The 27985-nt window shown below is 57.0% G+C and overlaps 10 protein-coding genes across 10 annotated transcripts; 3 read left to right on the top strand and 7 right to left on the bottom strand.

The window, feature by feature from the left end:
* Positions 1–371: 371 nt before the first annotated feature.
* Positions 372–3941, bottom strand: PHYSODRAFT_471420 (hypothetical protein; the record flags this gene model as incomplete). The annotated part of the gene is made up of 5 exons (XM_009519737.1): positions 372–3056; positions 3156–3361; positions 3440–3518; positions 3614–3799; positions 3828–3941. Coding segments are annotated over 5 exons (3270 nt in total), but the record flags the coding sequence as incomplete, so codon positions are not given.
* Positions 3942–5863: 1922 nt separating this feature from the next.
* On the top strand, positions 5864–6622 carry PHYSODRAFT_471296 (hypothetical protein; the record flags this gene model as incomplete). The annotated part of the gene is made up of 1 exon (XM_009519736.1): positions 5864–6622. The coding sequence occupies one exon, from the start codon at positions 5864–5866 to the stop codon at positions 6620–6622; it is 759 nt and encodes a 252-aa protein (XP_009518031.1).
* A 3445-nt stretch (positions 6623–10067) lies between these two features.
* On the bottom strand, positions 10068–11272 carry PHYSODRAFT_553650 (hypothetical protein; the record flags this gene model as incomplete). The annotated part of the gene is made up of 2 exons (XM_009519735.1): positions 10068–10781; positions 10862–11272. The coding sequence occupies 2 exons, from the start codon at positions 11270–11272 to the stop codon at positions 10068–10070; spliced, it is 1125 nt and encodes a 374-aa protein (XP_009518030.1).
* A 297-nt stretch (positions 11273–11569) lies between these two features.
* On the bottom strand, positions 11570–13370 carry PHYSODRAFT_310523 (hypothetical protein; the record flags this gene model as incomplete). Its single annotated transcript, XM_009519734.1, has 9 exons — positions 11570–11985; positions 12058–12117; positions 12208–12328; positions 12396–12509; positions 12583–12658; positions 12733–12807; positions 12883–12950; positions 13031–13143; positions 13280–13370. 9 exons carry the CDS (start codon positions 13368–13370, stop codon positions 11570–11572), a joined length of 1134 nt encoding a protein of 377 aa, XP_009518029.1.
* Positions 13371–13478: 108 nt separating this feature from the next.
* PHYSODRAFT_470770 (hypothetical protein) lies at positions 13479–17801 on the top strand (the record flags this gene model as incomplete). The annotated part of the gene is made up of 5 exons (XM_009519733.1): positions 13479–14079; positions 14159–14261; positions 14337–14492; positions 14582–14729; positions 14802–17801. 5 exons carry the CDS (start codon positions 13479–13481, stop codon positions 17799–17801), a joined length of 4008 nt encoding a protein of 1335 aa, XP_009518028.1.
* A 67-nt stretch (positions 17802–17868) lies between these two features.
* On the bottom strand, positions 17869–19556 carry PHYSODRAFT_353780 (hypothetical protein). Its single transcript, XM_009519732.1, has one exon. The coding sequence runs from the start codon at positions 19506–19508 to the stop codon at positions 18027–18029; it is 1482 nt and encodes a 493-aa protein (XP_009518027.1). The 5' UTR covers positions 19509–19556; the 3' UTR covers positions 17869–18026.
* Positions 19557–19999: 443 nt separating this feature from the next.
* Positions 20000–21147, bottom strand: PHYSODRAFT_476379 (hypothetical protein; the record flags this gene model as incomplete). The annotated part of the gene is made up of 2 exons (XM_009519731.1): positions 20000–20044; positions 20158–21147. 2 exons carry the CDS (start codon positions 21145–21147, stop codon positions 20000–20002), a joined length of 1035 nt encoding a protein of 344 aa, XP_009518026.1.
* A 423-nt stretch (positions 21148–21570) lies between these two features.
* PHYSODRAFT_448712 (hypothetical protein) lies at positions 21571–21977 on the bottom strand (the record flags this gene model as incomplete). Its single annotated transcript, XM_009519730.1, has 2 exons — positions 21571–21855; positions 21924–21977. Coding segments are annotated over 2 exons (339 nt in total), but the record flags the coding sequence as incomplete, so codon positions are not given.
* Positions 21978–22337: 360 nt separating this feature from the next.
* Positions 22338–23489, bottom strand: PHYSODRAFT_475850 (hypothetical protein; the record flags this gene model as incomplete). Its single annotated transcript, XM_009519729.1, has 1 exon — positions 22338–23489. The coding sequence occupies one exon, from the start codon at positions 23487–23489 to the stop codon at positions 22338–22340; it is 1152 nt and encodes a 383-aa protein (XP_009518024.1).
* Positions 23490–24208: 719 nt separating this feature from the next.
* On the top strand, positions 24209–27172 carry PHYSODRAFT_469616 (hypothetical protein; the record flags this gene model as incomplete). The annotated part of the gene is made up of 2 exons (XM_009519728.1): positions 24209–25915; positions 26042–27172. The coding sequence occupies 2 exons, from the start codon at positions 24209–24211 to the stop codon at positions 27170–27172; spliced, it is 2838 nt and encodes a 945-aa protein (XP_009518023.1).
* Between the last annotated feature and the right edge of the window lie 813 nt (positions 27173–27985).

Raw genomic sequence — 27985 nt, 5'->3', positions numbered from 1 at the left:
GCGTTCACTCAACCAAGCAATAACTCAAAAGGAGGATGCAATGTTACTCACTTTTCACTCATACACCTTCGAAGGCCCGAGACAGACAACAGTTAGCAGACATCGCCGTGTTTGCTGGGCCTCTGATGAGTGCTTTAAAAAATGCTGCGACGTGATTCCTGCTCGCCATCTCGACTTTTTGTGGTGGTTTTCTCTGTATCATGTTTGCTTGACGTGCTGATGTCTTCAGTCTTCCCTGTAAGATTCTTTTTCTCCTTCCTCTCCGCGCTGTACCCGCCCGCTCCCCAGCAACTCCATCACGTTATGAACAACTTGGGACGCTCGAACAACTGCTGGAAGAGTCGGAAAGTCTCGGTATCGCGTGCGATCTTCTACTTCTTGAGCCCCTTCAGCATCTTTTGCCGACGGCCGGTCGAGAGCTTGTTCTGCACGAGGAAGGGAGCCTGGATGCTGCTGAACTTGTCCGCGTTGCCCGACGTCACGCCAGCGCCGAGGCCACGATCGTTGCCGCTGCTCACGACACTCCTACTAAGATTATTACTATTCTGGTGCGTCATGGGATTCGACGAACCCTGGTTATACGATTGCGCCAGAGGTTGCGGAGCAGGTATCGGCGGAGGCGGAGCTCGGTTCTGCCGCCATGTGTACGACTCTTGAGTCTTTATCACCTTACGCTGCGGTGGCTGTTGCTGCTGAGACGGCGCAGGCGGAGGAGACGGAGACGGTGCCCGGTGATATTGAGGTGCGTGTGGTGCCGGTGCCGGAGCTGGTGCTGGCGCTGGTGCGCGCGGCTGGCTACTACCCACGTTTCGCACCTGGAACTTCAACGTAAGCGGTTTCTGCATCACCTTGAGTAGTGTCATGACTTCCTCGAACGACTTGTCACGAACATGTACGCTGCGTCCATCCACCGAGATCAAGCAGTCGTTCATCACAGTTTGCGGCAAATGAGCAGCACTACCTGTGCCCGTCACACGAGTGATGTATGGGTATTCACAGGTGTTGTCAGCGCCGCGCAGCGAAAGACCCAGAGGTGTACCATCTTGCCAGACGACGTTGTAAAACTGCACACCGTTGTCCTCTCCGGCCGCGGCTAGCGCTGCCTTTCGGCTGTGGCTTGGAGCAGGAGCCTCGTACTGAACTGGTGGTGAGCTCCCACCGGAGTTCGACGAATAGGAGCCTTGACGTTCATGGTGCGGCTGGGCAGACTTGCGCCTGAAGAAAAGAGTCACCGGGCGTGGCACGTTCTTCAGGTGTGCCACAATGTCCTGGAATATCACGTGCGTCACGTCCATATCATTGATATGAGTCACATCGTCACCAAGGCAGTCCTGCGAGAGGTGAGCCGCTGCACCCTGAGCAGCGATTCGCTTAATAAACGCGCCCGGTGCGTCATCCTTCGCATCAATCGTAAGACCGAGAGGGCCTGATCCCCACACCACCTTGTACACGTCACTCGGTGGCTCGCGCGATACTTGCCTCACAATCTCGGTAGCGTGATTACTTGGGGGAGGCATCGGCGCTGGCGCCGGTGGGCTCGCGCGCACTGGGGCACTGTAGCTCGAGTGATTGCTGGTGTCACTTTTGGCGGACAGCGCCGTACCGTTGCTACGGTATGAAGAAGACGCACCCCTGGCATCATCCTCGTCAAGCGCGGCGCGGAAGCGCAGCAACACAGGCTTGGGCGCAGTCTTCAAGTAAGACACAACGTCTTCAAAGTGCATCGTGCCCGTCTCGATCCCATTCATGCTCTCCAAGAAATCGCCCACCTGCGCCTTGTCAATACCCACCGAGGTACCTGTGCCAGTCACCTTCTTGATCACAGGGAGGTCTCCCTCGTTCAGACCCGGGATGATAGTGAGACCCAAGGGTCCTTCACCCCAGTTAACAGTGTACTTGCTTGGGCGTGACATGCTCATGCTGAAGTTCATCACCGACGGCGCACGCTCGTCAATCGAGATGTTTTCCGGCTTGAGCGAGGAGGGGGCACGCGAGACTGTCACGCTGCTTCGCGGCGGCACCTCGGGGGCACTGTTGTTGTTTGACGCCGTTCCTGGCGCAGATCCACCCACACCACGGAATCGCAGCTTCGCCGGCAACTGCACCTTCTTGAGGATTGACATGGACAGCGAGCAACCGAGCTGGATAGTGTCAATGTTGTTAATAGCCACCAGCACGTCACCAATGGCGATGTTCTGCTTCACAGCCACCGATCCAGCCTTCTTAGTCAAGCGGTTCACGATCGGAATCTTTTGCGTGGCGCAGTCGTCCTTCAGTGTCACACCCAACGGACCGTTTGACCACGTCACGGTGTAGTCGTGCACCTTGCAGTTTTCCGGGGATGGGTCACCTGCCTCGAATTTCATGATAATCGGCGACGCGTACGCTGCGAAAATGTCGTTCAGGTCGTCCTCCGTGCACACAGTATCGTCGATAGCACGTCCGTTAATCGACAGGATCTTGTCGCCCACGCAAATGTGGGCGAACGATTCGTCTGCGTCCAGCTCCGTGACCGTGTTCCAAACGTTCGTCGCATCGTCCGCGCGGAAGCGCAGGCGCGGCAAGAAGCTATGCTTCCACACCACCACACGCAACGCATCAAAGGCAGCGCACGCGTTGTTCCACGAGGACTCCTTCGATACGCTGCGCGGCCTGCTGACAGTGGCCTCTGGCGTTCCATCGATAGCCGACACTCCGGCAGCAACCGCCTCCTCAGCAGTCAGCGGCACCGCCATCTTGTCCTCGGACTGCGGGTTGGAGGCCAAGAACGAGTGCTCCATGGACTTCTGCAGCGCCACCATCTCCTGCGAGTCCATCTCCAGCCCGTTCTTCTTGGCCAGCGCGGTCCAGAAGCTCGTCGAGGACATTTCACTCTGGAAGCGCTCGCGCATCTCCATGATGATGCGGTTCATCTCGTCGTCGCGCCAGTTGGCCTTCTCCTCGCGCATGCGCGCTTCGATGGCCTGCGAGATGCGCGCCTCCTCCTGCTTCTTCAGGCGGCGCAGGATCTTCTCCTCGATGCGCTTCTCCACATCCGCGTCGAGGCTCACGCTCACCTTGCGCTAATGGTAATAAAACCAAGTAAAAAACCACGCGTGAGTCAAAGAGCGCTGCAAAGAAATCTACAGAAAAGCGCTGCTAATAAAACCCCGTACCGAGAGCGTGCTGGCCGAGGACTCGACGCTGCGCGAGCTGTTGACGCGGCGGGACTTGCTCCTGCCCTTCTTCTTGCCCTTCTTCTTCTTCTTGGGCTTCTCCTCCTCCTCCTCCTCCTCTTCTTCCTCGTCCTCGTCCGAGTCCGTCTCGTACTCGGCGCTCGAGTCCGTCTCGTACTCGTCCGAGTCGTCCGAGTCCGACTCGGCTGCAGCAGCACCAGCAACAATAAAACAGGTTAGAGAGAGGGAGGGTAAGCGCAAAGGTCAGGAAGAGAGGGACCTACACTCCGAGTCGTTGAACTTGGAGCAGCGCAAGTTCCGACAGCGCAGACGATGCGCCGACGCGTGGTGCATGTTGCATTCCTAATCGGGGGGACGCAAGGCAAAGGCACACAAGTAGCGTCAGTCAATCTCTCTCGTTCTACGCTGTTCCTTCGACGCGTCCTCCCGCGGCCTACCCGAGAGCAGTAGAACACTTCTCCGCAGCCGCTCATGCACGGGATCTTGGCGCCCTCGGCGCCGCAATTGCCGCACGGCTCCATGCTCTGCAGCGCCATCAGCAGATCGTCGTCATCGTCGTCGTCGTAGTTGTTCTTGGGCATGGTGGGCCGCTTCTGCGTGCGCGCGCGAGTGTGCGTGTGCGGCTTCGGCTGCTACTCGGGCCTACGCTACTGCTGCTGCTGCTGCTCTTGCTTGCGCCCGAGCCCCCCGGAGCGCGCACTTCCCGCAGTAATCGAGTCTTTCTCCGTGCGGCGGATTTACCTCTGGCTGGCGGGTCTTCTTCGCCGACACTTGGCGTTTGTATGCGGAGTGGATACTTAAGCGGGAGCTGTCCGCACGCCAGATAAACTTAAACGGGCATCGGTTGTTCGATCGACGACTGTGGAACTCGATACCACTGTGCTTGGGAATTTCCGAGAAAAAATTCGATAGTCCAGTTTTTTGCCTCTTTTAATAAAGAAAAAAATTACCCCAAAACCTACGAGAACGCATAAATAAAAACTGGATATTTTCCGCCTGGTGTTTTTGCTTGCAGATCCCGGATTTGGGCGTAGCCATGACATGGCTACGTTGTGCAGCCGCCGCCGAGTTACGGTCATGCTCATGCTCACTTTCCTACTGCAGTCAAGCCAGTCACCAGTCGAGCGCTCGCCGCCCCACATCCAGCTGTTTCGCTGTTTTGACGGACGCTGCACTTCGCTCTTCCAGCGCTATTAAGCGGCGCCACAATCGCCGCGACGATTTACGCTTTGGGGAGTCGGCAGTGGTCTCTCCGAGACACTCGCCGGACGACACCACGCATTACACGTAGCTCCATGAGGGTTGTGACAGGGGACCACTGCCCGAAAGCCCACGATTGCACGGCGCCATGCGCTGGCGTGGGTCGCCGACAGTGGCCGCTTTGCTAGAGAGCGCCGTGTTGCAAAATTCAGAAATGCTCGTCCCCGGGTCTCTGCACGACGGTCTCTCCTTCGTCGAAGGGATGTGTGAGCGGAGGAGACCGCGACCACCAAGCGCCACCGCCCGCAGCTCGACCGTCGAGCCACCGCTCGTACGTGGCCGCGACGTAGTGACGTGGCGCTAATGACCCGCGAGGCTTGCTTATCTTATCGCGGTTACCTAACTCGCCCGTCGGCGCTGGCCGCAAACTTGGGGGCACTTGCCCCTCCCTCCATCTTCCACCCTCACCTTCCTCCGTCCACCCTCCGCGAATCTGAAGCAAGTCTCACGTGACACCAACACTCCGTATACTGGCCCGAGTTGCCTTTCGAGCCGGTGTGGCCGGCGACAACGGGTGGGCTCGCCACGCTCGCCACGCACTAGGCCCACCGGCAAATAAGCCGTCGGCGCCGCCACCACACATTCTCGCTCGCGGCCTGGAACGCAATGCCGATGCCCGCCCTCGGAAGAGACGTCCAGCGCTGCGTCCGGACCAGTGCATCGTCGAATGCTGCAATGATGCAGATCAGGTTGCCCATTTCGAGGAAAATGGGCTCGTCGGAAAGGGCATGTAAAGGTATCATCACGCCGGCCAGGATCCTCGAGCGGATACTTTCCATGCCGCAGACCAGTGCACTGCAGCCCTGTAGACTGCGGAAGACCGTAATGCGCTATCAATACGTAGTACGTTCATGTACGCAGTGCTGCCCAGTCATATTGGTGACTAGCTTCCGCGGTGGGCTGCGTGGCAAGGTGGACGGTGGATGCACCAGTTGACATCGACTTTACGAAGGGCTTGTTGACCACCGAAAACGCGAAGCTCGCTCGCTATACTGCCGTGTTGTGTGGCTAGGACAGTCATTGCGGTGCTGGAGCTCGCTCAGCGAGTCGCTCGAAACTCGAGGTGCTGCTGCATCACAGTGACTGGCGCGCTCCCGCGGCCGAGCTCGTGGGTGGTTCGTCCATACGCCGTTCGCTGCTCATTTGTTGACTTGCGCACACAGCGGGTGGGTCGTGATTCACGATCGCCACGTTCACGAGTCGTGAACGTGGCGATCGTAGCATCTGCGACTTGAGAATGGGTCGGATACTTTGCCCATTTCGCTTATATGCGCGTTCCTTTTTTCCCGAAATTTTGTATAGAGCTCGACTCAGCTGGCTCGCTCGCAGCAACTCAGGCTCGGGCCCAAACAGATCTTTTCCCCCTGGGCCAATCCTCAATCCGCGCAGTCCGCAGCAGCTCTTCCTCCTTCCTTCCTCCCCCTACGATGGCCGGCGCGAGCCCCAAGAAGAACGGCTCCGCGCCGCAGACGCCCAAGCAGTCGCCGCCGCGCGCGTCGCCGTCTCCGTCGCCCTCGCGCGGGCCGGACGACGTGGACGCGGACGAGCTGACGGCGCTCATCAAGGCCATCAAGTTCGCGCACCCGGAGTTCGGCGTCAAGCGCGTGCACGACCAGGTGGCCACGCACGGCGGCAAGTTCGCGCGCGTGCCCTTCAAGCGCGTCAAGCGCTACATGCACAAGCTGGGCATGAACTCGCCCTCGGACGAGGACGACAAGACGCCCGTGAAGCTCATGACGGTGGGCGGCGACTCCAAGTCGCTGCGCGAGGGCGGCCCCGAGGCCGCGGACGCCGCCGACGACAGCGTGTGGCTGCCCGTCAAGCTGGACGAGCCCGCGTCCAAGCTGCAGGAGTTCCCGTACCAGGCGGTCATCCGCATGACCACCAGCGAGGAGGGCGACGCCGAGGGCTCGCTCGGCGAGATCTACAAGATCCAGGTGGCCATGGAGGCCGACGGCTCGCTCAGCACCATCCACCCCATGCTCGTGTACAACAAGCCGCGCACGCGCAAGACGTTCCTGCACCCGGACTCGCCCGCGTACCTGCCCGTGCAGCGCCTGGTGACCGCCCAGGGCCAGAAGGGGTCGGTGGGCGGCTCCAAGGCCTACTTCTGGGGCCGCTACTTCAAGATCGAAGACATGTTGTACATCAACACGGAGAAGATCGCGCCTGCCCAGCAGTGGTAGAGCGGCGACTCATTCGACCTTCTGCCGCAGCGGGACGGGCTGTAGATTAGTATCCTGTCTGCAAGGCGCGGCAGCAGGTGTGGCGGTGTGGAATGAATGGTGGAGATGAAGTGAAGACACGAAGGCAAGGAGAAGGAAGACGTCGGTCGGCGGGAGGCGGGACACAGTGGCGACACAGAGGCAAGCTCGTTGACGTCCGTGACTGGTGTGCACTTGGCGGTTCGCCAATTATATTGATTTTCATTTTGCATGTGTGCATGGCCTGCATATTGTTTTGGCGGTAGACGATGGAAGTTGCGTTTAGATGTCGAGGCGCCGAGCCTGCCTGCGTCTGTGTCGCTGTCGACTGCCTCCCTCCCCACCCGTTCCTGCTTCCCGTCCGGAGTGTCGGCGATGGAGTTGGTGTCGTGCCGTCCTGCATGCGGAGTTGTGATGGCTGTCGCGTTGCCCGTTCCCTGTTATCCATTGAAGAAATGTGGAGTGAAGACCAGCAAGGTGAAGACAAGGAGAAGAAGAGGAAGCAGCGCTGGAAAATCGAGCAAGAAATGGCAAAGCAAAGTAAAAAATGTCGCCCCCAATTAACGAAAAAAGAAAACAAAGAATCACATTGAAGCAACACAGCACCTGTCACTCGCTCGTTCGCGGCGTTGATGCTGCCTGCCTCGTTGCTCGAAGCAAGTTGTCACTGGGACGGTCTATGCTGCTTGTCGACTAAGTGAGCGAACCTCTCTATGTCTACACCTCTTCATGCTCGCACTTCACGTTGCCCCAGTGTTGATGGTGCGTGGTAGGTTCCGTTCGTAAACTTGTTCAGCGGGGTCTTACCGCTTCGACGGCACTCCCGTGCCAAAGAGACCACCTTTGTCGTCACTGTCGCTCTCACTTTCACTGCTGCTGCTCACAGCTCCGCTGAAGAGCGAACTGTAAGGCGACGGCGGAATGGCAGCCTGAGGCGCGGCTTGCACAAACCCAGGGGCTGGTGCAGCCGTAGTGGAGGCGCCTCCAAACAGGCTGCCGCTAACAGCGTCCGGGGCTTGATGAAGCTCTGGGGTCGCCGGCGACGGCGTCACTAAGACCGGAGCTGGAGCTGGGGCAGCAGCCGCAGGCTTGGGGGCCGAAGCTTGCGCGCCGAAAAGCGACTGGTTGCCGCCATCATCATCGCTCCAGTCACTCTCGCTGGAATCGTCGTCGTCCGCAGCCGCTGCCGCAGCAGCAGCACCGAACAGGTACGAGCCCGACGTTGCTGCAGGAGCTGGCGTAGCTGCTACGGGGGTTGGTGCAGGCGCAAATACGGGCGCAGGGGTCGGTGCGGGCGTCGGTGCGGCCGCAAATACGGGAGTAGCAGTCGGCGCAGGCGTCGGTGCAGGCGTAACCAAAGCTGGCTCAACAGCGGGCGATGGAGTGGGGGCTGCAGGTGAAGGCTTTGGCTCCGGGGATGCAACCTCCACAGGTGCATATACATGAGCCGGAGATGGAGAGGGCGCACGTTCCGGCACTGGAGCAGGAGCAGGTGTGAACACTGGTGCAGGATTTGGCTTGGGGGCTTTCACTGGCGCAGCAGGAGGAGGTGATACAGGCTTCGGGGCTGGCTCTGAGACTGGAGCCCCAAAGAGCGACGAAGCCGACGTGGGCGACGGAGTGGACGAGGCAGCAGGCTTCGGCTTGTCGTCCAGACTGAGTTCATCCATGGAGAAGTTCGCCATCAATGCACTAGGGAATCCTGCAGGGGCGAATGAATGCTGCTCGGGGCTGTCGTACTTCGGCGCGTACGGATCGTCATCCTGAAGCACGTAAGGTTTCATCGCCGGCATTAGTTCGGGCTCCGGCAGATTCTGCAATGTCGCTGCGGCAACAGGAGCAGGAGCTGGTGCTGCCACAGGCGCCTGAACTGGGGTCGGTGCTGAAGTGTAAGCGGGTGTCGGAGCTGGAGTATAAGCCGGTGCCGGGACCGGGCTTGTGAACAAACTTGCAGCAACAGGAGCCGGTTCCGGCGTCGATGCCACTGCCGGAGCCGCCGGAGCTTTCGGTTCGATGACCTCAGCAGGTGCCGGAGCGGCGACAGCCGCGGGGTGAACTGCGGGGGCTGCAGTAGGCTCGACGTTGTCAATAATTGGAGCCGCCATAGTCTACAGTACACAATACCAATCAACAACTGAGTACGCAGTTTACATCCTCGAAAACGCGCAGAATGACCTTACCGGAATCCGGAAAGCTCCCGGCGGGGGTCGCGTAGGTCCACGGCGCTTGGGTCCAGCCACACGGTTCATCGTGGCCTGTTCAAAGTATCACAACAAAAAACAATTCGTCAATCAACAATTCCCCACTTCAAACTCCACTTCAACCATGCACCAACTCACATGAGAGTCATCCAGAGCAGCAGCAGGTGCTTCCGCGCCCTTCTCTCCTTCCGGAACCATGCCCGGGAGTCGGAATCCACCCTTGGCCAGTCCTGGCATTGGGATGGCCGACCCCGTCATGCCAGGCATTGCAACGCCCATGGCATGCTGCGTGTGTCCGTACTGCTCTTCTCCCGTGCTCATAATGGACTCCCGCTGGGAGCTCGTGTACCCTCCAGCAGCAGCTCGCCCCGGACGTCCAAAGGGGTTCACATTGATCCCCAGACTGCCCTGCAGCTGCTGGATCTTGCTGGACGCGCGCCGAATCCCCGCCGCTTCCTGGGCAGCAGCCACCGCCGACGTGTCAATCGGCTCGGAGGCTGCAGACGCGTCGCTCGTGCTGCCGACGCTGCTGCTGCTCGCCTGCAGCTGCTCCGACGGCTCCGACGCTGGCGCCGGGTGGTTGAACCGCGGCACGGGAGGCGCAGAGGCCGCCGCCCCCGCAGCGCTGGCAGCCGCGCTCTGCTCTTTGAGACGGGCAATGCGCTCGGCGATGGAGCTCCTGGCGGCCGCCGGGACCGTCTCCGGCGCCGGGGCGGCGCTGCGCTCCACCGCGGGGGTCGGAGGCTCGCTCTCCCCGCCGGCCTTGGCGCGGCGCCGAGCCAGGATCGCCGCCAGTTCGTTCGTCGCCATGCTCGTCTCGTCCCCTTGTTGCGCTGGACTTGAATTTGGCTTTGAGCGTGTCGCGGATACGGAATCGGATTAGGCCATGATTTTATTCCTGTCTGGAGGGGGTTAAGAATGAAAGTGAGCGAAAAATCGCTATGATGGCGGGTCTGGATAAGAATAGTGCTTGTGTACCTTGGGACTTCAACGACATGAAGCATGATGGGCATCAATTAGCGAAGCGTGCAATACGGCGACTCCATTCCAAGATGGAGGGAGGGAGGAAGTTACTTCTTCATATGTGTATTGACTCGTAGGGAGTCCCGTGACTGCCGTTATCCTATCCGGAAAGTGTGGAGTGAGTAGTTTGCCTCCACTTCCGCCTTCTAAAGCCGCATGGGGCCCTGACTGACTTGAACTACATACCGCGTAGAGCCTCCCCCTCAATAACGCCGCGTCCGCCGAAGCTTGCGCAGCTCGTCGCAGGGGGGCATCTTCATCTCCAATGCCTTACGCATGGCGGCTTCACGGTCATCACTGCGAGAGTTGCGCGCGCGGTAGATCATCCGCTTCTGACGTAGCTTGAGGTTCTCGCAGCTCTCGGAGAGTTTTGACACGTGAGCCTGCTCCACCATTTGCTCCACTCGAGAGAGATCGCGCCAGTGGGTCGTGTATCGCTGCTCAAAATCGCGCTCCACGTAGTACGGAATACCCTTCACCACGTTGGCCATCTGCGTCGCGCGCTGCACGTTGAACTGCGGCGTCGGGCTTAAGCTGAACGGCATCTCGGGGGTCGACGGGATGGAGAGCAGCGACATCAGGAAGATCAGCAGCAGCGGCAGGAACTGGGCCAGATTTGACATGCCACCGCGCTGCTCCTGTTGCTGTTGTCGGTGCCCTTGCTGCTGCGGCCGGCGTCCGCGCGGGCGGAAGCCGCCGCCGAAGAACATGTTGAAAATCTCCTCCGGAGTGATGTCGTCCTCCTGGGCGTATCTGCGTCCCTGCTGTTGCTGTTGCACGGGCGCATCGTCACCATAGCGGTCATAATGCGCGCGCTTGTCGGGGTCACTCAACACCGCGAACGCCTTGCCAACAGCCTTGAACGCATCCTCCGCTCCCGGCGCGCTGTTTTTGTCCGGATGCAGCTTCAGCGCCAACTAAACACAGCACCACCACATCGACAGTCAGTCACCCAGCCAATACCAAGCACACTTAAACATCTCTCCTCTCTCCTCACCTTGCGGTAGGCCTTCTTGACCTCGTTGTCCGTCGCCGTTTGCTGCACCGCGAGCACCTCGTAGTGGTTCTTGCAGGCCTTGATCTTGCGCACCATCTGCAGCTGCTCGGCCGTATACGGCCGCGAAGGCTCCGAGGACGGAGACCTCGAGGGCGATGCAGCTGGAGCCGCTCGGTGCCGCACGCCGCCGGCACTGGAAGCGCCGCCACGTGGCGACGAGGGCTGCGCGCTGGGGGTCGAGGCCTTGGCCAGCTCCGCCTTGGCCCTGTCACGCATGGCCTCCACGCCAGGCAGCGGGTACATGCGGTGCGACTTGTCGAAGAACTTGATGGCCTTCTCCCAGTTGCCGGTGCGCAGGTGCCTCTTGCCGATCTCGAGGCATTTCTCGGCCTCCCCCCTGTTCATCTCCATGGCGGCAGTCGGTCTGCTCTCGAGCTCGTCCTGGGGCGAGTACTGCGGCTACGGAGGTGGAAATTGCTCGACTATACGCGCGAGACGCAGAGCTAAACGGACGTGCCACGCGCGCTTCGGCTCGATGACTGGGGAAGGCGGACGAGGCAGGGGAGCGAGCACCGAGGACCGCGGCGATCGCGGCGATGTCGTCAGCCAAAGTGAGGGACCTGACGGAGACCGCATATAGGTTGTTAGAGGTTTGGTGCATTCGATTATTCAGTATCTTAGGTATACGATATCGTGAGGTGAGCCCATTTATTTGGGGGCTTTGCCGAAAAAAAAGTCCAACGAGGACTGTTTTGGGCCCGGCGACTTCAACTTGCTTGTCTTGGCTGGAGGAGTCTGCTTCTTGGGTCCTTTGGCTGGGGACGACACGCGACGACGCTTCTTGGGCGATTGCGGAGGTGGGGAGCCTTGGTCTTCATCGTCGAAGCGCTTGGTGAGAAGCGACGAGGCCGGGACGAACTTCGCTGGGAATTGTTTGAACTCTTTCTTCGGCGTGGTCTCCGGCTTGAGGTCGTGTTCGTCCTCTGTCTTGACCGGAGGACTGCTGGTCTCGCTGATAGGAAAGTCGTTCTCTTCTTTAACTTGTGTTGTGGGAGTCTTCGGCGACTCAATCTGCTGCGACTCTGGCTTTTCTGTCTTGACTCCGAAGAACGACTTGATGTTGCCTAAAGAATAGCATCAGCAAGTGTTGATGAGTTTCGAGCTGAAGACACTCCCACAATTAAAATGATACTTGCCTGCATGCTTAATGTTGATCTTCTTGGCGCAGTCTTCGCTCTGGAACTGCATCGACCCGACTGCAATTCAAACCATTGGATTCGGTGGCGTCGTTAGCCCAATGACGATTAAACCCCAGTGTAGCTGTAAGCAATCTCGCTGCAACCTACCTTTTTTGTCGACTGGGTACCATTTGAGATCGTCGGATTGATACGAAGCTAGCAGGTCTTTCAGTTCCTCAAACTTTGCGCCAGAGAGCCAGCGATCTACGCCTTCATCGGACAAAATGACCTGAAGCAAACGTGTCAGTTCCTGCAACAGAAAATTAGTTGTAAAAGCAGTCACGTCATTTTCCTACCGGCATGCGCGTGTGCAGCCACTTTAGCTCGGGAGCCACAGGCGTTGTAAGGATGGTGTAGGTGCACATCACCTCGCCATCTTCGCTCTTCCACTGATCAAAGAGGCCAGCAAACTGCAGGACAAAACATTTTCCGCTGTTAAATACTCTGAGCTAAGCCACCACGTCCTCATTAGCAAGCACTGACCTTCATCAGCTTGTCCTCGCGATAGAAGTAGTACGGCTGCTTTGCTCTCTTGTCCACTTGTTGCCATTCGTAGTACCTTCACCAAGCAGACCCACGCCATCAGAGTTCCACTATAGCAACGTCGGAAATGCCTCAGCATAATCTACCTACCCTTCACATAGCACCACACATCTCTTCGACTCTAACAATCGCTTGAACGCCGGTCGCTCCTGCAGATTCTCAGATCTGCTCAGCATACCAATAGTCAATTCCTCACCAACTCACTTGCGCCTGCTATAAAAATGACGAATCGCAGCCTACCTGGCATTGAACATGAGGAAGTGGTCTGGCTTCACATTTGGCTTGGTGAAGGACGGAACCAGCCCCCACTGCAATAACAGGAACCCCAATTAGCCCAAAGCTGTACTTAAATCAACAGAGCGGGACACGAACTGCCTGCCATACTCACCCGCATAGCCTGCAGCCGCGTCTTCGTCTTATGTTCACCTTCCACTTTCGTCCCACCCCGCTGCAAAAGGATAGGTCCGTATCTCCCAGGTCCCATATTCTCCACGGGGTTGTCTGCAGCCAAGTATTGTTCCAGTAGCGACCAAAGCGCACGAGACCCAACCAACGTTAGCTTTACATCGAGCCTCCTAGCCCAATTCCATCGAAACCAAATGCCGAGCAACGGGTCGTTGCATCTTTGTCGTCGTACATTTGCCGCCATCGACAAACTCCTCGGGCGCGACGCCCGCAGCCTCCGCCACCTGCTCGCGCGCCAACGTGCAGCGTGCCCGCCCACACATCAAAAAGCGTAATAGGTGAGCCCGTTGGTCCCGTATCATCTTTGACAGGTGTAGCTAATTCCTCATAGGTATACGTCGTTTCGCGAAGTACCAGTTAATGCAGCGGGTATGCAGCACCTCGGCGCTGCTGGTGTGAACAGGAAGCCTCGGACGCGAGTTTCAACTGGCTCAGCTGCATTGCCAGACGGATGGTTCCCCATTGAGCCGCAGACGCACAAGAACGGCAAAGCCCGAGGACGCCCCGGCCCCGATGCTCTCGGTATGGCCAACACTGTGGATCCGCTCACGTTTTTGGCTCAGAAGCCGAGCACTCGGTGGCCAAGTGAGCGTAACGTTAATGGCAGGAAACAGCAGCAGCATCCAAGACGACGGAGGCTTCGAGCATCGGGTGAGAGCGTTTTCCCAGTGGCTGAGGCCTTTTCTCCACAGAGATCTCTACGTCTCGCCAAGCTGCCGCTGCTGAAGACTAGGAGTCGACCTGAGGACGTAGAAGCTGGAGGACTGTCGAATCAGCTGTTTGCGGCGACCCCAGTGCTGATGAACTCGCCTCGGGAGACTGAACTTCCCTTGCACGAGCTGATTCAAACGATGGACGACGCAGTGAAGGCGGATCCTTCGGCTGAGTTGAACCAGTCTTCAATTGCTCGTTTGTTCATGAACCAATGGCTTCGACAGTTTGAAGCGGATCGACGCAGCTACAAATCTGTTGGTGGGTAATGCCTGATAGCTGGAGGGTGGAAGATCGTTATTGTTAATAAGCTCGTACTGATCGTTATCCTGTGTTTTAGCGGTCCGATACGAGGTAGGCTTTGAAGAGCTGCAGCGACGAACTGTCAACCTTCCACGGCCGAACGACCTTATCACAACCTTTTGCTGCAAAGTGCTTGGTAAGTTTGGTGAGGTTCTTTCTGTTGGGCTGGACTGGAGACACTCATTGTTGTTGTGTGATGTATGTTGGTTTCGAAGAGTAGAAGACCTCACGCCCCATTTTGGACCCTACGCGCCTCTATTCCGCGTACTAAGTGCAGAGTTGATTCAGTCCATCTACGCCCCCGATGGCCTCCCGTACTTTGCACTCGTCAAGCACCATAAACGACTTCTGCTAACGCTTCGCAAGGACAAGTACGTGAAAGTTCATCTATATCGAAAGCTACAGAAGAAAAAAAGCTCAGCGTGGATTCGTCGTTTATTATCTTTGCTCGTACCTGTAGAGAGTGGCGGGAAGAGCGGGATGGGGTTCTTGCTGATGATATCGGTAAGGTGTATTCCATGTTTCGGCGCTTTTTATCAGAGTGTACGTACGCTTTATCCCGGATGCTGTTTCGCGAGTGGCACTTCGTTGCCGTCATCCAAAAGAAGGTTCGTAGGCCCTGCACTATCATATCCTGTGAATTACTCTTATATTTTTTCTCATGGACATTGTACATGTAGAACAACAGAAAATACATCGCGTATTTCTCAAACTGGTTCAGCAACTCCCCCAAAGCCATTCTCGGGAAGGTGTTTGTGGCGTGGAAGCGTGAGGCTGCCATCCACAGGATCGAGAAAATCCGAAAGCAAATGCAGATTGACTTCCAGGCCCTAGCCGTCGTTAAACGGCAGGTAGATGACTTGACACGGCAGCGCGATACTGCGCAGGCCGACAACCTCTCGATGCGGAGTGATCGCAAACAAGCAGAAGAGTGGGCACGAACGCTAGAACTCCGAATTAAGGCCGCCAGCGCGTACTTGGATACAACTCGCCGTCGAGAGGCCCAAGTTTGTCAAGAAGGCCAGTTGCGTGTCGAGGCTGTAGCGTGTTTGCCACCTCTCATCCTTGAATCGCTGTTACGAGGTTATCATAGTGTTGGATTCTTGCAACAAGCACCAGCTCATGCTCAAGACAGCTCGTCTGGCTTAGTTGGTGATGCTGGTGACTCGAGCGCACAACCGGATTCAGTGGAAAAAGGATCGTCCTCGGTTCTTTTGGGGTGTGTTGATGAAATATCGCGGTTACGAGATATGTCACTACGACGAAAGTCATCCAGCTTGTCTCCAACTCGTGCTGGGAGATCCAACTCAGTAGTGCTTGGTACTACTGCTGGGAGGTCGAATTCGGTGGTTATGGGTACTGGATTGGTGGAAACTGAAGAACAACCGCCTTCTTTACAAGCAGCAGCGGTGGCAGCAGCTACGATGACGGGTAGTCCTACAGCTCGGCGGGCTGCAGCGGGGGCTGTGTCACAAGATGAACTCTCTGGACGAACATTTTCAAAATTCTTTACCTCGCTTCGTGAACGCATCCACGATCCTGACGCTAAAGTCCTCTTCACCCCGAGACTAGCCCACGAGTATCTGTTTGATAAGGACAAGCAGCTAAGCCTGCACGAGAATGCACAAGTGGCGCGAGAATTTGAACAGCTTTTGCGAGCAATCCGTGTACAAGATGAACATTACGCCAGCAACTCCAAGCTATTTAATTCACGGATGCTTGAGAGTCATGAAGTCTCCCTTGTGCCAAACCGCTCTCTGCCTAATCGAGCGCTCCAAGTGCCGGAAGGATCTGCTGGGTCCGATAAAGGTGATCTGGGTATTATCAACGGTGTCAAGCGCTTTTGGGTAGTTAGCGCCGCTGCAAGGAAGCCCAGAACCCCGTCGCGCGGTGCACAATTAAAACGTTCGCTTACACGAAAACAAACTGGTTTGGTGGTCAGGGAGCGTCCGCAGACACAACAAGTATCTTTACTCGAAAACCTCGAGCTATTTCGTGAGAGCGACTTCGATATCTCGCCACGCCATTCACGCGGATTCACGATATTGCTTCTGGCCCATATAGTAACGGAGTACGGGTCGTTGTTGTTTTCACCAGCAGATATGAGTGCGTTCACTCATAACGCCTACCTGCATCCAGCCAAATCGGAGCTTGTTCAAGCCTTAAGTTCTCAAGACCTCAACAAGGGCAAACCACGATCGTCACTGGCGCAGAGCTCGCTGGCCCTTGTCCCAGCAGATTCATCCTCGATGGTTATCGAGAGCGCAGCAAGTACCAGCAACTCGCTGCGAACCATTCTGCCGATTGTCACCGCGTACGAAACCTGGAATCAAATCTCCGAGCAACTCATTTCAGGAAATGTGGTTCAATCTCGCGGTATGACGCCGAACGTGGTGGTCGATCCGAACGAGGCTAGCAGCGCAGAATTGTTGAGAACACAAGGAGTTGCCCCGATCCGGCCAATGCTACGGCACCAGTTTGAACCGCTCTCACACAGTTTGTTCCTCGCGCCTGCGAGAGACAAATCGAGTCGAAGAACGAGTATCACTACCGGGGACGGGAATACGTATCATACAGCTCGGATTCGCCACCTCACTGCCGAAGGACCCGATAGACTTATCAAATGTATTGAGGCCATCCACGCATGTGTGAAAAGCACGTCCGCCAAGATGAAAGACTTCAAAGTCACTCATCAGCAACTTCGAGAGTTGCGGGTTACTCAGTGGCAGACAGCGAGCGAGCTTGCTTCTCAGTTCGCGGCAAAGCAGAGTGAAACACTGGTACCAACGGGGACTATCGGCCTGGTGGACCATCGCGAGCACGTGTACGAGTGCATTTCGCTCACAAACAACACAATGCGTCGAATATTCAGCGTCGAGGAAAACCCCGACGTCGAGCTGACACGGGTGCGCGCTGTCCTCGAGAAACACCATCGGGTTATACGGCAGCTGTACACACCGTTCCGCGCCATCATCAAGCATGCCATGAGCCTCGATGATCTGTGGCACATTGTCAAGATACTTCGTCTACCTCGCGAGATTCACGTGCTACCGATTCTTCGAGACGAAGAGATGGTGGCCAACGGCTACGAGCAACTCTTCTCCCCTGAGGACCTGGCAGAACTCGTCCTTCAACTATGCAATGAGCAGTTCCAATCCCAGATCGCTCCGTTGAGCGCGCGGGTCGAGTACTTCATCACTCACCACCTGACGATCGCAGCCCAGAACCGAAGCCTCATTCGGACGCTCATGCACCGCCCGGATGTGAAGCTCGCGATTGGGAGCCACTCACAGACTATTCGCATCGTCTTCCGCCGATACTGCGCCAAGGAGCGCGAGATGATGACACCCGCCAACGGCCCGACCAAGGTGAAGCCTCGGCATACTGCACCAGGGATCACCAAGTACATGCGCATGGTAGACTGGCAGGCGTTTGTCCAGGAGTATCGCCTGGTCCGCGCTCGCTTTTCAATGGATCAGGCGATGAATGTCTTCCGCAACGTTCAAGAGGCCCCCCCAGGAAGTGACGATCACCTCGAGTTGATATACAGCGAATTCTGTGAGGCGCTTGTGGGCATGGCGATGTTTTACTTCCCAGACCCGTTCCTGAAGACCGCCACCAAAGTCACGCAGTTTCTCCGTCGGTACCTGCCATTGACACCCGAAGAAGACCATGCCTAAGTACATGTAGTGAGCAGCCCTAACAGCACAACGCCTTGAAGCTCACAGTGTCGAATACTTGTTGTTAGATTTGTTTTCCTTGAGAGGGTGAACTGCGTGCCGTTCACTCTCGGGGCGACGCAGAAGTTACAGCTAAAGAGCACGAGAATGGACTCGGGACGCGGTGTGTGCTGGATGCAACCGCACAACAACCGCTTGAGCGTGCAGTGATTGGTGCCAGCAAAGCTAGCACACGCCGTGCGTCGTGAGACCCGACTGCTGGTGCTTGAGGTTGGCCTGGAGCGCGTGCACAATGTCCTTGAAGTGCTTCTTCTGCGCCTTGGGTGACGACATGGCGGTGTCCACGAGAACGTGGTGCTGCTCCAGCGCTTCAATAGCCTTTAGGATGTCCTGAACCAGCATGTTGGCCATGTGCGACGAGAAGTTCTGCTTCACCACCACGCGCATGATCGTCAGCGACTCGGCACCGCTGGAGCACGTGTAGGCAGGTACAATCCAGCCGCGGCTCTTGAGCTTGTCCTGGATGTCGAAGCACGTGTAGCGCGACGAGTCAATCAGCGCGAAGGCCACGAGCGGCATGTGCTGCTTGTCAACGATGCGGAAGTGGCCCGTGGCCACCAGCGCTCCACGCAGTAGCTGCGCGTTCTCCATACTGGCCTCCATGATGCGACGGTATCCCTCGAAGCCGAAGCGCAGCATGTTGTAGTACTGGGCCACCACGTTGCCCGCGCCCTTGGAGAAGTTGAGCGTGAAGGACGACTGGTCTCCGCCCAGGTAGTTGACGTGGAACACCAGGTCGTCTGGGAGGTCCTCGGGCTCGCGCCACAGGGCCCAGCCCATGCCGGCGTACACGAGGCCGAACTTGTGGCCGCTCACGTTGATGCTCTTGACGTTGGGCAGACGGAAGTCCCACTCCAGCTCGGGGCTGATGAACGGCGCGATGAACCCGCCGCTGGCCGCGTCCACGTGCAGCGGGATGTTCCATCCGTTGCGCTCGTTCTCCTCCACGAGCATGTCGTGGATGCTCTTGACGTCCTCGTACTCGCCGTTGAAGGTGCTGCCCAGGATGGCGCTGACGCCGATCGTGTTCTCGTCGATGAGGGCGCGCGCGCGCTTGGCCGTGAGCACGAGGCAGTCCGGGGACACGTCGGCCTCACGGATCTCGATCTCGAAGTACTTGCACATCTTATGCCAGCAGACCTGCACGTTCGAGCCGAAGACCATGTTGGGCTTGTCGTACGGCAGGCCCGCGGCGATGCGGCGGTCCTTCCAGCGGCGCTTCATGGCCAGGCCGGCCAGCATGATGGCCTCGGACGAGCCGATGCAGCCCGTGCCCGTGGCCTTCTGGCCGGGCTCCAGCGGCGCGTGGTACAGGTTGGCCAGCATCGTGACGCAGCGGTTGTGGATCTCGGCCGTCTGCGGGTACTGGTCCAGGTCGATGTAGTTCTTGCGCAGGCCCTCGACCATCAGGTCCTCGGCCTCGGGCTCCATGTACGTGGTCACGAAGGACGCCAGGTTCATCTTGGGGTTGCCGTCCAGCGCCAGCTCGTCCTTGATGAGCTGGTGCGCCACGCGCGCGGGCACCGAGCGCTGCGGGAACACGTCGGACGGCAGGCTGGCGCACATGAGCGGGTGGCCGTACACGGCCTCCGTCTCCAGCGGCAGGTCGCCAGCGTCGCCCGAGTACTTGCGCGTGTTCACTTGCATCGTTGTGTGTGTGGTGTGCGGTGGTGTGGTAGTTGAGCGGAAGCCGGCAATTTCGTGAGTGAGGTGGCTGCTCCCCCCGATCTTTTTGCTTCAACCAACGTCAGCGTCGAACCTAGCGGAGAGCATACAAATTTCAAGTGGAATGTCGCGCTCCCCAACTCAGGCAGGGTGCACGAGAATTCACATGAGACTCTCGTGCTCTCTGATCATCGAGGCGAGGATTCCATGCATGGACACTTTATGCCGGTGGGAAGCAAATGCTGCAAATTTACCCACGCAAATCAGTTCAATAAGATAACTCGGCAGATGATGGCACGCGTCCAATAATCCTGGGCCAGGAAGGATATGCCTGCAGCTGTGTGTGAGGAGCGAAGCCAGCTCGATGATCACCACCGACGATCAAGAGCGACGTACAAAATGCACAAAATCCAATTTCTATTGCTCTGGCGCCGGCCAGCTGCGCCGCGGCGCTCCTTTCCAATGTGGCTGCTCTAGTTGCTGCTGCTTGCATTCCTGATTTTTTCTTGCACCTCGTCCTGCATGGCGGAAAAAACACAAACACAAGCGATATGATATGGGTCCGGTCAGTACATGCACACGCTCATTCTAGGGAGACACGCCGGGCGAGGCGCAATCAATCAGCGCGTACCTGCAGACGGGAGAAGAACTCCTTCGAGTTCGAGAACTGCTTGGACGAGCCCTCGATCTGCTTGCCCGTGGTGATGTTCTTGGCGCCGGCGATGCTCTCCAGCATCTTCTTCTTCTCGTACTTGTTGCCCAGGCCCGGGTTGAGCTTGGCCACCAGCCGCTCGTCGAACTCGCGCTGGCGCTTCTCCTTCCGCCGCGCGTGCTTCTTGGCGTTGCGCAGCGCCTTGCGCTCGCTCTGGGTCATCTCCTCCTTGGACTGCAGCACGGCCTCGCCGCGCTTGCGCTTCTTGTCGTACACCTCCTCGGGCGCCTTGAGGTTCGCGTCGCTCACGCTGATCGGCACCACCTCCTCCATGGCGATGGCAGGCACCGCCGGCTTGACCTGCAGCTCCTTGACGGCGGGCTTGGGCGTGAAGTGGTAGTTCGACAGCGCGTCCAGCTTCCAGCACAGGCTCTTGAACATGACCTCGATCTCCTCCTGGTCCTGCTTGGACTCGTCGTCGGCCTCGAAGCCCATGGCCGTCTTCATGTACTCCTTCTCGTAGATCTCTCCCAGACCCTCCTTGGACTTCTCCATGGACACTTCCTCCAGCTTGTTCTTCTCATCCTGCTCGTTACCGGCGAACTTACGAATCACATCGTCAAAGTCGTCCTCCAGGATACGCTTCTTGATCATTTCCTCAAGCGCGATAGACACTTCCTCCGTGATCACGGGAGCCGCCTTCACTGGCCTGTCGTAGTCCAGCACCGCCTCTAGCAAACTGTTCTCCGGACGAGCCGCAGAGCGCACTTCACCCTTCAGCAGCCACGGCTTCTCGCTGATCGCCTCCTGCTCGAGCTCCTTGATCTCCTTCTGCAGACGCAGACGCTGGCGCTGGTGCGACGACATGATGCCGCGCTCGGCAAGATCCTCCTCGTCGACGTTCTCCTCGTCCGGCTTCGCGCGCTTAATAGTAGGGTATTCCTCCTCGTCATTATCGCTGTCCTTCATCTCAACGTCATTAAGTTCCTCTTCCTCCTCTTCGTCGTCGTCGCCCTCTTCGCCTTCCTCTCCATCCTCGTCGCCAAAGAAATCGTCGTACTTCATGTCCTCCGCGCCTTCCGCATCCGATCCCTCCTCCATCTCGTCGTCGTCGTCATCGTCACCATCGTCATCATCGTCGCCCTCGTCGTCGTCTCCCTCCATCTCGTCGTCGTCTTCATCCTCCTCCTCTTCCTCGGCCGCCTTGTCCATCTCATCCCAGTCGAAGAAACCGTCCTCCGCGACATCACGCGCCTTCTTTGTCTTCTTCTTCTTGGCCTTCGTCTTCACTTCCTTCTCCTCGTCCGACTCGGTCTTCTCGTCGTCGTCGTCATCGCTGTCCTGCTCCTCGTCACTGTCAGCGTCGCTGTCCTCCTGATCCTCCTCCAGCTTGTCCTCCTCCTCTTCGCTCTCCTCCTGCTTCTCGGACGGGAACAGCAGGATGTTCTCGGGCTTCTTGCTGAACGTGCGGATGCGCTGCGCCATCTCCGTCACCAGCGGGCCGTTCAGCAGGCGGAGCTGCTCCCAGATCTGGTCGGCGTCGAAGCCGTCCACGTACAGCTCCTCCAGAGGCGCGGCGCTGCCGCTCTTGCTCTGGTATTTGGACGTGCGGTCGAACGCATGCTTGGCGAAGGCCTTCACGTTCTTGGCGACCTCCTCCGACGGCGTGAAGAACACCTGCCAATACACAGTCAGTCAGCCAGCAAGCTCTACACACACGCTGTACACACTATGCGTTGACGCACCTCGGGCTGCTGCACCACCTTCTCGCGGAAGCTGGCGATCACGGACGCGTCCATGCTGTCTAGATGCTCCTCTGGCGTCCAATAGAGTTGCTACCCTTTCGTGATCCAGTCAAAAGCAGAGCCCACTATTTGGGGCAGTACAGTACCTGTGGTGTGGCACACATGAAACTAAAATTGGGTAGTGATTGGGATGGGAAAAAGGCAACTTGCCTTTTTTGGGCAAGTTGCAGTCGGCAGCACCAACACACGAATTGCTGCAGGCTACGTTACCGTCACACCACGCCGTACATGCAATCATACAAAGGGAATCACGTCGATTTCATATACCAGATTGTGCAGCCGCTTGTACGTTGCCGCTGCGTCTACACGGCCAGCAGCCTGCCATCGTTCTGACTGTCTGTAAGTCGAACCACCTCACTTGGCTTTCCGCGCCTTCTTCTTGGCCTTGGCCTCGTCCTCGTCGCTTGAGACTCCGTCGCGCGGGATGTCGGCCCAGCCGTTGGCCGGCAAGTCGGCGACCTTGCGCGCGTGGCGCTTGATGTACTTGTTCATGGAAAACATCGTGAACGAGTCGCGTTGAAATACCTGTCGCATCCTATCGTCCAGCAGGATCGTGCGCTTGTCCTGCGGGTCCTGCAGGTTGTGTTCGTGGATGTAGGCCCAGAGCGCCTTGACGATCTCGGGCCGCGCCATCCGGTCCCTACCGAGCAGCGAGGCCAGCTCGGGCGACACCGCGAGCTCCGTGTAGAACGGGTTGGCCTTCTTCTTGCCGTCGTCGTCTCCGTCCTCGGTCGACGCGGCCTTCTTCTTCCTCTTGGCCGGTTGCTTCTTCTTCGCAGGCTTGGCCTCCGTGTCCTCGTCACTGGACACGCCGTCGCGCGGGATCTGACTCCAGCCCCCAGGCGGCATATCGTCAGGCTTGCGCACGTGGCGCTTGACGAACTTGTTCATGCTGAACATGGTGAACGAGTCCCGCTGGAACACACCGCGCAGCGTGTCGTCCAGGAGGATGAGCTTCTTGTTCTTGGGGTCCTGCAGGTTGTGCTCGCGGATGTAGGCCCAGAGCGCCTTGACGACCTGCGGCCGGGCCATGGTCTCGGCTCCGACGACCTGCGCGAGCTCTGGCGACAGGCACAGCTGCGCATTGAAGCCTCCGCCGGCCTTCTTGGCGCCGCCGTCCTCTCCGTCGGCCTTCCGCTTGCGCTTCTTGGGTGCCGCCGCCTTCTTCTTGGGTGCCGCCTTCTTGCGGGGCGAGCGCACGTGCTCCTGCTCGTCGTCGGCGTCGTCGTCACTCGGGTCGGGCTCCTCCTCCTCCTGCTCGTCGTCCTCCTCGTCGGCCTGCTGCTGCTCGATGATCTCGAGGATCGTGGCGTTGATCACGTCCTTGTAGCTCGACAGGTCGGCGTGGAACTGGGCCTCCAGCTGCTTGCGGATCATGCGGCGCGAGAGCTGCTCCAGGTCCGCGTCCTTCAGGATGAGGCGGATGGCCTCCGCGAGCTGCGCCACGTCCACAGCGGGCGCCATGGGCTCCTGGCCCAGGCCCGACAGGTCCAGTCCGAGCCCCATGCCGTCGCTCATGGTGGTGGAGACACAAGTTGACTGCGAGTTTGTATGGGACGCGCCGCTATCAGACGTGCGCCCCCTGTGCCATTCAACTTGCAACCGTTGCCACTTGAGGGGGTGTTCTCGCTGAACATCTTGTTGCAGTTGTAGCCATCTTGTCGTGGCATTGTGGGGCGACGTCCAGCATTGCAGGCGAAAGGTGTCAATGTCTGCCTGCGCTCTGCGTTCTTCGCCCTATCGAGTTGCTATGAATTATGGGTACGTGTTGATAGAAGAGTGGAATGCTGGCCACTTCAGTATGAGCACGCGGTAACCGCAACTTTCTCGGACAAGCATTGCCGAGCTTAGTACTGACCTGACCTGACACGCCACGTTTCACTGCTTTCGTATCGAAGCTCTCCATTCCAGTCAAATGATCTCCTGCTATGGAGTATAGCACTGTGCTAGTGCTGTCATCGTCACACGTCGCAGGGATAACTGCTGCCATTTTTGAGCAGCAGTTGCCGTTGAAGTGGTCCCGGAATAGCTCGGCGACTGGTAATAATCGGCGGCGCGCAAATTTATCTTACTGCGCAGCAAGGAGGAATACGAGGGGGGTGAACAGCTAGCTGGCTGCACTAGGGAAGCGGGCCCTCAGGCGATTATTGCCCGCATTCGCATTCGACCGATGCGCAGTCACTGACTTAGTCTGTGATTCGGCCATCCACTCACTCCATCGAACTATGCTGTCCAGCAGACTTTCCAAAGATGAACGCGTCGTGCTGCAGCTTCTGGAAGAGATTCAACGCTTAGTGGAGCTGGCGGGTGGCGAGTCGAAAGAGGGCGAGGAGGTCAACCCGCGTATGCACCCGGCTGCCAAGCTGTATCTGGACACGCGAGACACGTTCGAGGTCATTGAGGACTTGGTGGAGGAGCATGTCAAGGGCAGACCCAAGCTGCTTCGAAGACTCAGCAAGCAGAGCAGCAACAGCGACGTCACGGTATCATCAGCCCCTACGTCGCCTCGTACAGCTCTAGCTATTCAAGTATCCAATGAAGCTGCCATCGACCGAATCCAGGAGATGTTTCGACACTTGGGCAGCTTACTCGGACCTTCGATTCTGAAAGAATTACGGCTACGGAAACTCTCGATGGCCTCCATCCTGCATTACGTGAGATTCTTGCCGATGGAATATCAATGGACAGCGTACAAAGAGGCACGGAAAGAAGAGGTGGAGCTGGTCTACCGCGAGACCGTTTATAATTCTCTAGCCACACATCCCGCAGTGCCCCACGCTACTCCACAAACAGATACTCAAACGCTTCGACAACGAGCCGAATTTGTCAAGCATCAGATCCGCAAAGATCTCGACACAGTGTGCTTGTTTGCTGCGGATGGCACACTCACGACAATTTTCGGCGATGATGGAGCGTCCGTGGAGGAAAACGTTGCTATTAAGTTTGAATCGCTCATTGCAGACGTCTACAGCACTTACCTGAAGGAGACGCTCGACGTGCAAATGAAGCACTTGACCCAGGTCTCCGATCAATGGGGTCACGATAATGCGATTGCCTCCTCTGGCTCGAAACACGCACCCGATACTGGGCCACCGCTGCTGGTGCAGTGTTTCTATCGTCCTCGCAAGTTTCGCAGCAAAGGAGGCATTTTTCCGGACATGCTCATGAACCTTGTGAACCGATTCGTGCATTTGCCAACGGTTCATCCAGGTCAGCAGGCGAAACTTCTCGTGGCAGATCCTCATCATGTTGGTGTGTGGTGGCAGAAATCTGTGTTTTCGGTGTCTGAGCGGGACGTAACCACGCTTCATGACGACGAGACTCGGGACATTTTCGGTCGGGTGGAGACTTTAGATGGCCAGCTATACGTGCCTCTACTTGGAAAAGGTGGTGAGCAGGATGGATCTCGATTGTTCGGCCGAAGTGGGGGTCTAGCGAAATGGGTAGGCCAGCGCGTCCTTGTCAACAACGGCAAGGACAGCGTGTGGGTGGAGGTCGTGGTCGTTGATGTTGACGATAAGCGCTGCAAGCTACAGATCAGGAAATCCCTTCAAAAATGTGCCGAGATAATTAGCTGGACCCAATTCCTATCACTGAATGAATGGGTAAACATGCGTGAATTACGGTTTATCGGAGCTCCAGTGAACCCGCACTTCCGCGTCCAAATGGGTCTCAAGTTCCGCGAAATCTTGGAGTCCGTGCAGGTGGTAGTCGTTGAGATTAGTTCCGTGTTCCCGAATGGCGAGTTGAATGACAAGGTTGGCAACGCGCTATGGAAGTCAGTGGAAACGTCAATTAGCAAGGGTGAACACATATTTGCACGCTACTTTCGCTCGATACTGCAGCAAGACGTATTGACTCAAGTCCATCCTACCGTTTACGCAACGCCAACGCGTTCACTCTCCTTGAGTCGGTCAAGCTCACTCGGAAACGTGTTTTCTCCTGGGCAAGACAACGTTCCTCAGTCAGTTGTACGAGATATGGGGGTGACTCAACCGATCTCTCCGGTTGTAAATTCCGCAAGAGGCAACTCCACAAGGCTCATTTTGCTGGGCGAGCCTGGTCATTTTGACGAAAGTGGGGCGTATTGTTCTCGACGACTATCACGCGGAGGAAGAGGAGCTATGTCGTTGCGGCCACCGGCATACGAAGCCCCAATTGATACTCGAGTTATGTCACCATTTGAGAAGTTGGCGCATCATTTACTGGAGGAGACGGAGATTATGGGAACCTGTGTCCAAGCACAGAACGTCGCGCTGAGCTGTGCGTTTGTGCAGGTTTTGCTTGAGAAAGTTGCCAAGATGAAGCGCCAAATGCAAACATTGCTGCAATTGCCTTCGTGTACCGTCGAAAACGTCATTTCAGAGCACGCCAACTCTTGTAGACTTCTCTTCGTATGGAGGATATGTCGGCATCAAGTTGATACCATGGCACGGAAAGGAAGGAAAGGCAAGCGGCGACATGCGGAGCATGATAGTCGATACATCCATCTGAACTGGGTTGACCATGCGTTCGAGCGCGTCGAGACACAGATCCTTGGTATGATGCATTCACTTGTCCACTATGCACATCGCGCGTTCTTCCACGAATGCATGAACCACTTGCTCCCCGGGATTTACGAACAGCCATGGACAACGAGCAAACCCTGGTTTGGGAATACGCGGTGCACTTACGCCGTCCAGGGGTTCGTCTTTCGAATGCAATTGTTGCTGGAACATGTTAATAACACGGTCTTGGTGGGATACGAACGGAATCTCGGCGTGCACGAGAAAGTATACGAGCTGATGGTTCGAATGCTTCTGGACGTACTGGCATGCGTTGCTGAGGCGTATGAAAACCTCTCAGTCTCAAGATCACGGGAAGGCCAATGGAAGATCGACGTTCTCTATCTCGTATGTGGCGTTTACAAGTTTCTACGGCAGTTGGATCAAATGTTTTCATCCCGGGGTGCTAGTCAAAGCGCCAAGGGTAAGCGCAAAGGTACGGCATTTGTTCGTACTTGTTTACACATTATACGAAGTGGTCGTACAGCGTTACACTTAATTTTACTGCCTTGGACTTTTGTTTGCAGCTATGATCGACGTTCGAGTTCTTTGTTTGCGCTTGCTCGTCCACCTTGCAATACGATCGGGGCCCGCGAGTATCGTACTGGATGCACTGTCAAAGAAAGCTCAAGCCGACAGCTTTGAGCAGTATGCTGGTGTCGACACGATTTCGGAGCTAGAGTATCATGTCGTCTCCATCCTCGACTCGGTGGATCCTAAGGGGGACGTTTTGGGTGATTTTGGAATTGATGAGGTAGGAAGCATGAAACATCCGCTTTGTTCAGACCTTAGCCCACAGCACTAACTTTGTTTTACCACGCTCAGAGTGAAAAAGAACTGTGGAGGATACACACGGTATTTGGAGGCATCGAACTAAAGAAGCTCAAGGAGGTGCAGCTAAACGTGAGTGTTCGTGTACGTGTTGCTTACTTCGAGATTTTATCTAACACAACTTCACTTCAGTGGGTAGCTCTGATATCGCGAAGCGGCTTACCGAAACAAACGCTCTTGGGTTTTCTTCGGCATCGACACGAGCTTGGCGACTGGGCCTATCCTCCATTAACAGAAGAGGAGTTGCAAGTACGGGAACAAATTCAGCAGGTTCGTGCGTGGTTTGCTCGACTTGAAAGCGTTAGTTGAGAACTTACACAAATATTATATATTGTGCACGCAGTTTATTGATCGAGTTGACAACGGCGCTGATCAGAACGATGGAGAAGAGCAGAGCGCTGCTCCATCGGAGCAAACCGCAAATAATGACGACACCAGCAGCAACTATCAAGCACCGGAGACGGGTGATAGCATATCCAAGACGTCCTCCGATACGCGATCTCTAAATTTGCCCACTTAAACTATCGCTGTGCTTGCGTCTCTGATCAATTTGAGAGCTACTTGTGGTCGTTCCGGATTAAGCATTCACCAAGCAAGTCGAGCTTGAAAGGCATGCTACTCCCTAAA

This window comes from Phytophthora sojae (assembly GCF_000149755.1).
Source record: "Phytophthora sojae unplaced genomic scaffold PHYSOscaffold_1, whole genome shotgun sequence".
In the NCBI taxonomy this organism is placed as follows: domain Eukaryota; phylum Oomycota; class Peronosporomycetes; order Peronosporales; family Peronosporaceae; genus Phytophthora; species Phytophthora sojae.
This window is presented reverse-complemented; position numbering and strand designations above follow the sequence as displayed.